General features: G+C 41.5%; 1 protein-coding gene across 1 annotated transcript; it reads right to left on the bottom strand.

Annotated features, from left to right (window-relative positions):
- Positions 1-2,095: 2,095 nt before the first annotated feature.
- Positions 2,096-4,583, bottom strand: LOC147867253 (glycerol-3-phosphate acyltransferase RAM2-like). The gene is made up of 2 exons (XM_087315044.1): positions 3,743-4,583; positions 2,096-3,183 (listed from the first exon to the last, which is right to left on the bottom strand). The coding sequence occupies exons 1-2, from the start codon at positions 4,469-4,471 to the stop codon at positions 2,293-2,295; spliced, it is 1,620 nt and encodes a 539-aa protein (XP_087171170.1). The 5' UTR covers positions 4,472-4,583; the 3' UTR covers positions 2,096-2,292.
- Positions 4,584-8,470: the final 3,887 nt, after the last annotated feature.

Below are 8,470 nucleotides of genomic sequence, written 5' to 3'. Positions count from 1 at the left end.
TCACGTCAGAGTCACCAAAGATGTCATGTTGTTACGCTCTCGCGTGTGAAATGAGGCGGAACCGCGAGGGCCCTGAACCAAGGAGCATGAGAAAGAAGAGGGAGAGCGATTCACAGAAACACAACGAGAGAGAGACGGGAACAGAAGATTCAATTACTATGTCAACAACGATTACAACCAGCAAACCGGCAACAGACCCAAAACAGAGGTCCTACGCACACACACGGACGAAATAGAGAACGCACGGTGGAGCCTCTGCTGGAAGCACACGGGCTTACATGTAATAGAGGCAACCAACACAAAAACGTAGTGGAGAGCAACAATAGAGGAGGAGAGAGCTCGGTTCCCAATCCGACAACACTTTGTCCTCGCCAAAACGCGATAGTTTCTTCTTCTTCTCCCCTCCCTTTTATAGGTCGTGGAGGAGGTCGTTACATCAAACAGATCAACTTTATTCTCTGTCCTTTCGGACAGAGATTTGAATCGATTCCCTAGACAATTAATACCCTTCCTGGTACATATGTACATCAACCGATCTATTCCTAGCTATGTACAATTCATAAACACACACACACGAAAAGGATTGGGTCACGCCTCTTCCCCTTGATTCCTCCTAGGGGCGGTTTTTTCCACGACACCGGACACGATCGAAGGCTCTAAATTGCAGGACAACGAGACATCAACACAACATAAGGCAATTCGAATACTAGCATATACTGGGAAAAAAAGTATTGTGGATCCTGATCCGATCAAAGTACAACCAGATTGGCACATATGTACTCATGAAAACACATGGCTACATAAGGTCAATTGGAACCCTTTGCAATGGACATGGTGTGACCCTTACGTGGGGAAAGGAAGCAAACCTATCCCTTTCTTTCAATTCACAACTAGATTGGGTCGCCATATTATAGCCGCTCAATCCACCCGAGAGCCGGTTGCTGCAAAGGTCTGGCACACATATCATGTTCCTTACACAATTATCACCAAGTTTTGGCAAAAACTCTTGAACCAACAACACGTGAGGCAAATCACCACTTTCCAATGGCTATTAATACATAAGTCACTACCGGTTGGTGCATGGCAACATGGGAACCTCAACTCTCCTAATTGTGTAGCGTGTCCAACTGTATTAGAATCCACACGACATGCTCTATGGGACTGCCCAAAGTCCCATTGAATATGGTGGGGGATTGGCCGCTTATTGCAATTATGCCAGGTGAAAGGCTCAATCAAGTGGGGGAATGTATGTTGGCTATCATGGCAGGTCCCAATTGACAGTTATGAGCATCAGGAAGAGGGGATGACTTTGGTTATAAAAGCACAAGAGATTTTTTTCTCCACCATCGGCAATATCCACTCAACTCCTATTAGTGCCAAATCTCAAGTTGTGTTGGACTTGGTCAACCCAATAACTCTTTGGATTCTATGGAAAAAATGGTGTAGACGGGTCTTTTCCAACCAAAGCACGCAACCAATAATGTTAATGCAAGAGATATGGCGTGAAGCTGTAGCCACTCTAAAGAGCCAATATGATGGCCTCAAGGGCAACTCCGATAGAGTTGAAAGACAACGACTAGCCTTTATCCAATAATGGTCGTCCTCTCCTTTTCTTGAGGCAGTTGGCATCCACATAAGATGGACCTATCGTGTCCCTATAGGGATTTGTATATAATTATCTCATCTGTAAACTCTTTATAACTAATGGAAGGAGATTTTTTGGAAAAAAGAAAAGAAAAGAAAAGAAAAGAAAAGAAAGAAAAATAACTATATTGAATATGACAAGAACTACATCTCATAGGAGGTTTACGCTACAACTATAATATTTGAAGCTCAAGTGGACAAATTGGGGGCAAAAATATGGTATGAACACTGAACTTATATTAGTCAATATATGCTCCTAGGAAATAACGCCCACCATGGAAGCAACATATATTGTAGAAAAAACAAGTATTTGTGTTTTGGAACATACATCAAATAGATCACTAAGCAACATAATCATAGTGGTAGAAAAAAACAAGTATTTGTGTTTTGGAACATACATCAAATTGATCATTCATAATAATTACAATGGTGAACTCACCATTTATGAGTATTGAAAGTTCTTGGCATCTTATTAATAGCTTCATATGGATGAAGATCTCATACCAAGTAAACTCATACACATGTATCCAATTTATCATGAGGTTTGTAAAATCTTGTATACACAAGCATCATGCATAACACCAAGTTTCTTGCATTATGCTTCCCATATGAAAGTCACCCATATTGTCATGGTGTCTGGAACTCTGCTCAATTTATAGTATATTTAGAATATTTTTGGTCAAATGAAACACTTCCATCATGGCCTACTAGTGTCAAATATTTATCCTTGCGTGTCAAGTTTGTACATTCAAAGTTGAGGGTGGCTCCAAGTGTACGTTGGATATAATTGGCAACCTCGTTAGGGGATTTTCCACCAGCACATGTGAGCTCTTGGGGTAAGTTGTTAAGGAATGTGATTTCATAGATTGGGCTTGGGTTCAAAAAGAAGTAAAAGCTATCTAGTCCTTTCCACCCTCTTGCTGAGGTAGCATTGAACATTCCCACATGGCAATTAATAGCAACAGGGATGATATGATCAGTTAATTCTGCAAATAGGGAGCTAAACCTTAACAAGAAGGGTTCCCTACATGTTGTCCCTTCTGGACAAATCGTTAAATCTCCCTGCTTTAGTAGATTGCAAATAGTCAATGCATCTTTCTCCCTATTTCGTGTCAACCGCATTGTTGGTATTGGAGAGAAGACCTCAGTTAGTCGCGACAATGAGTAGGTCAATGCAATAACCGGCTTTCTAACAACACATGATACAATTAAAGGATCTATTAATGTTCTATGTGTGCACACGAATAGCACACCGTGCCTCTTTTTGTCCTTCATGGAAATAGGTGGTGTGCCTTTTACAATAATCCGTATTCCCAAGGCTTTATAGCCATAGTATAACATGCTCGTTGGAAGAGTGAGTCCTATGATAATTCTTAGTGTCATCAAGACAAAGCCTATAGGAAGCCATAGGATTGTCATTAATGCACATAATGTTGTGGGCTTCTTAACTAATCTTCCATCATGAAATATGAGGGTTTTAGGAAGTCTTGATGGAGGTAATGCATCCATTTTAGGAAGTCGAGGAACAATGTATCCCTCCTACAAGCAAAATGAAATAAAGTGATATAAATCAATGCGAAAGTTGATTTTAAAATTTAGCAAAAGAAAAGTAACATCTTGGTAAAGCATATGCTAATGTAACAAAAAACATAGTTACAAAGAGATATTTAAACATTGTTAATGTAATAAGGAGTTGTTAATGTAATAAGTTGACATCACCCATCAAATTGGCGTGGATGACGACAAAGTTGCATATAATTAGGATATCTATGATTTATTATGGTCCCGGTTCATAGGGTCTTGTGTTCTCTTGTTGGACGGCTATTGACTACAAAAATTCCCCCCCCCCTTATTATACCATGAAACCCTAGGTCCATGCCTAGACCACAAAGCAATGGGGTCTTTCACAAAAGTGATTGGTCAATCGTTTAGCCATACTTGCTTCTACAATTACCCAATTTGCCCACTGGATAATTTTTTAATTATTTCCAAATATGCCCCTCAATGGAGATGATGACAAAAATAAATAAAATTTGATGGAAACCATGGAATGGAGTCTAACACCCAAAATGAAGGATAAGACGTGGTGATCATATACCTTGCAAAGGGAGAGGAAAGGGTGGTCATTGGGTCCATTGCCTAGTCCAACAAGGACATCCTCGGAAGTGTGTTCATGGCCCGCACCCTCGGAGGAGTCCAAGAAATACTGCCGGAGCGCGATCGCTTTATCCTCCCCGATCATACATCGGGATGGAAGCACGAATCCCGATGCGCGATGCCCAAACCTGGACAAAATGTGAAGCTCTGTGCCGATCACCCCGTCAGCCCCCAAATATTGTAGTGCAAAGGGCTCCACCATCAAGCGTGGGCTCGATGTAAGAACATACCGCCTCCCCAATGCCGAGAAAACGCGCCACGCCTCGGGATGCACGTCCTGGACATAGAATTTGGGAAGCACCGCTTGGGCCGCGGATCTTATGTCCGCCACACGCACGCCCGCGCACGCCACAAACACGAGGAGGCGTAGGGATGCCCCCTCGGAGACACAAGTGTCTAGGAGCCACACGAGTGGCGAGAGCACCAGGAGGATGAGGAACCGGAGCCAGCCCAATGGGGATTCGAAAGCGAGGAGCATGAAGTACGGGAAGGACGAGCGGGATCGGAGGAGGGTGCCGTTCAAGCCGGACACCACGGTTTGTTTCTCCCGGTTTGCGTCGGGGTCAACGGTGTCGCATTGGTATATGGTCGGGAATTCGGTGGGGCTTTGTGTGGCCGGGAATTTGGGGTTCTCTAGGCTGGTCGAACGCGGCGGCAGGAAGAGTGTCATGGTTTATATTGTTTAGCTATCTAGGAGGACAACTGAAATTGCATATACATGGGAGGGTAGAGGGGGCTCTAGGGTGAGGTAACCATTTTATACTGTTTTTCTCATCATCTTTATCATGCTCTTAGACTCTTTGACCATAATACATATCATACATACATACATAGCAAACATCATCTTCATATACACATCCTTTCTCAGCACCGTATATCCAACCTTTAAGCTTTAAGAGTTTTACCCATCACTTCTAATGTCCATGTGGCCTCCCCAACCACCCTTTTAACCGGCGTTTGTTGACCAACCTCTCTAACCGTAACTTGTCTATATACATTTGTATCGTGCTTTTCTCACTAGTATCTCATGCTCCTACTTGTTTTTGAGGACTATAAAGCGTAGTAATTCTTTGTCTCTTTCGAACCATGAGTGCATGTATTCTTCCAAATTTCACCATATGCAACAAATCCATGTGTGTCATAGTCCATAACTTTGTTAGTATGTCGTCTTATCTACATTCAATTTCAAAACTTTGGTTTCTCGCCCACCTACTAGACTGCTATCATTGCATTTAATGAACCTATGGTCCATGGGCTCATGTCTTAAGCCTTTCTCCACTTTTAGGGGTTCGATTTCTACTATGGTTCAAAGTCCACACCCATCCACATTCCACCAAGGTTTAATAACAAATTATCCCTGACAATTTCCAAGTAGCAAATCGCACTCTAAATGAAAAGAATCTACTCTATGTGGGCCAAATATTTGCTAATAAGAGAAGTTTTATTGCCCTTTATGTCATTGTTTTGTCACACGGATAGCCCATCCTCTTCTCAATTCTATGCGTATGCACACTTTTTCACTATCTCCCTAGACCACTCTACTGTCTCCATCAATAAAAAGGAAGACACTCGTGATGATTTCATGTTAAAAGAACACCAGACCACCAAACTTTTACTTTGGACATTACAATGATTTGACGTACAAACAATATTTCTCGCTAATACCCCCCCTCCTTCTCTCTCCTTGTTTGCTCTAGTTTTTTACATTTTTCCTTTTATGCTAGGGGCTATCTAGTATTGGAAATAACTGCAATGATGGGTAAAAAGTGCTTAATATAAAACATCATTCATTTCCAATCATTGTGCTTGGTTTTTACAATTGTAAAAAACATGGGGGTATTATGGAGCTCATTCCCACAAAACATTCAAGACTGTGGTAGAAACAACATTGAAGATCGACGATAGAGTTGGCAATTTGCAAAAGACAAGGGACCAATCCTATTATTGGAGTTTGAATTGGAATTAGAGATGGGACGAGAAAGGAAAAGAAACTCTAGATCTTCGGCTTGACAAGTTGTCTGCGGATCGTGTTGTGACATACATAGCTCAAAAGTTGCTTGTTCCATGCGGGAGGAATGTCACCTAGCACCATAAATTACACAACATATTGCACAAATTAATTACCCCCAATTTCCCATCAGCATTAATTAACCCCAATTTTAAACTGGTTTTGGCCAAACATAAAAAACAGAAGTGGTCCCGTCTCTTGTGCTTCATCATCATCCACATCATTTCTTCTTCTTCATTTTCTCTATGATCACAAAGATAAAGAGAAGACACATATCATCAGCATTAATTACCCCCAATTTTAACAGGTTTTACCCAAACCTATAAACAAAAGTGGTCCTGTTTTCTCGTGCTCCATCATCATCATCATCATCTGCTTCTTCTTCTTCTCCATTTCCTCTCTTTCATACACCAGAGAGGAGAGAGCCCCGCACTCCCTGTCTCGGTCATTCTCTCTGTTTTCTCGTCAAGAGAAAGAGAAAGAGAAAGAGAAAGAGAAGAGCTATAGGTGAGATAGTTAGTGACGATTAATGACCGGCCATGTACTTTGTGTGGGGGGCTATGAGTGCGTGTGGGTTCGAATCTCATCTCGCTCATCCGAAGCACATGCCTCGTTCCGTTCCGTTCCATTCGATTTAACCCTACATAACGCAACTGTAACCCTTGGCTTTTGAATCAAATCTCTTCCCTTGTGTCCTCCGATTTTACCCGAGGTGGAATTGTGTGAGGTGTTTGAACACATCGATTTAAACTCTACGTAACGCACATGTAACCCTTGGCTTTTGAATTGAATCTCTTCCCTAGTGTCCTCCGATTTTACCCGACGTGGAATTGTGTAGGAGTTTGAACACATTGACCGCTAGCTCTACGCCATCTTGTCGGTCTCGCACTTGCTTTGGACAAACCTCCCAAGTGAACTATATCCACGTGGTCTCGCCCTTTTTCTCCACACACACACACTCTCTCTTGATCATGACCCTTTTTCTGCGGACGCCATGGCCCCCATGCTAATGTCATCGATGTTCTCAAGTGGAACTTCCCCTCTCTCTTTCTTTCTCTCCTTTCATATGAGCCCACATTGTATTCTCTTGACCATTTCAATTTGGTCTCACTCTATATCATTCCAAATTTTTATATTTGCGGGTCGCTCTGTTACATGATTTGCCACTTTGAAAAACTTGTGTTTTGAGCCCCACGTCCTCATCAAGTTGACCATTTGGATGCCCACACTCAAGACCATTGTTCATGTATCTAGAAAACAACCATCAAAATTTGGCATGACGGGTCCAACCTCACCACTTGCTTATACGGCTTGTAATTGCTTGTCTCAAAGAAATTGTTGTTTTGATGATGTTGTGCACTACATATTTGATAAGAAGATAAACACCAAGAAACATTTGATGTGACGAGCCAATTGTCCCATGCTCTTTGTTCAACATCTTAATAAACAATTCACATAGTTTTTGTTCTTGTTCAACCCAAGGTCTAATTTTCTTCTCCTAAAAGATCAAGTTATGTGTGTCTTGCTTTAAAGAAATTTGGCTCTAAGGAATCCTAATCATTGTTTCATCAATTATGTTCTTGTTATTGATTAACCAATGTTTGAGTGTCCTAGGCTCATCCATATATTCACTACTGATTGACATGAATTAAATAAGTATGTGAAGTAAATTGGTTTTAGTATTGTTGCAATTATTTATCAAGATATAGGCTTCATAGAAACATTAATATTAATTGAGAAACACACAACTAATTAATTTGCATCTATTTAACTAGTAAACCCAATAAATGAAGCAAGGGCCATTAATGGACCGATTAGTAAAGAAAAAAGAGTGACATATACTTCTGAATTCTTCCAATTTATTGCTTCACATTTTCAATTTGTTACAAAAAACTACTAGAGGAAGATTTATTTATTGATTGGAGAATTTGTTTCACCTTTGGGAGGGCAGAAGCTTCCATGGCGCCCTCTAAAGCTATCGATCACAAACGCATAGGATCAAGGGCCAATACGCAGATGGAATATTAAAACTTCTACTACATCCTTGGAGATCTAGAAAAACATTTGAAAGCTTAGAAATATACTTGTTCAGACAATCAACAATTTTTTATGGGCAATTTTTATTGGCAGAACTCACACTACTTTGTCCCGGTTCTGGGGACTCCGATTCTGGCGTCTTCCCTGGTTATTGTCGTCTTCCGTGACTAAGGCTTTCGGGTCGGTTCCAGATTCCTGATCCTTCCGACGAGCTTCTTCGTTTAGCAAACTTGACTTCACTCTTGCCAGGGATAAATTCTTTCCTTTCAGTCCGGCATTACCCAGAGTGACAACCAACGTCTCCCAGCTATCCGGAAGGGATCCGAGCAATAACAATGTCAGTACCTCGTCGGCTAACGGTACTTCGAGCAAGATAGTCTAGTTTATCAGCCCTTGGAAGGCGTTCATATACTCTACCATGCTAGAGTCGTCTTGATACCGGAGCCTCACTATCTTCCAGAATACCGAGACCTGATCTACGACGTTCTTGTTCTCCAACATCATGCCAACCTTCTCCTAGAGCTCATTGGCCTTGTTCTCTTTATTAAAGTTATTGTACAGGCTCATGTCGATGAAGCATCAAATGTATGCCATCATTTTCATGTGCATTACTTCCCAGGTCGC

This window comes from Azolla caroliniana, unplaced genomic scaffold (assembly GCF_043228905.1).
Source record: "Azolla caroliniana isolate FFs.n. ecotype wild unplaced genomic scaffold, voAzoCaro1.0.p SCAF_2, whole genome shotgun sequence".
NCBI classification, from domain to species: Eukaryota; Viridiplantae; Streptophyta; class Polypodiopsida; order Salviniales; family Salviniaceae; genus Azolla; species Azolla caroliniana.
This window is presented reverse-complemented; position numbering and strand designations above follow the sequence as displayed.

What these genes read in the sequence shown, in the direction of transcription:
- LOC147867253 (XM_087315044.1), bottom strand. Translation starts at nt 4,471, where the DNA reads ATGACACTCTTCCTGCCGCCGCGTTCGACCAGCCTAGAGAACCCCAAA. An exon ending in CTTTCCTCTCCCTTTGCAAG is followed by an intron (nt 3,184 to 3,742) that starts GTATATGATCAC and finishes TTTTGCTTGTAG; the next exon opens with GAGGGATACATTGTTCCTCG.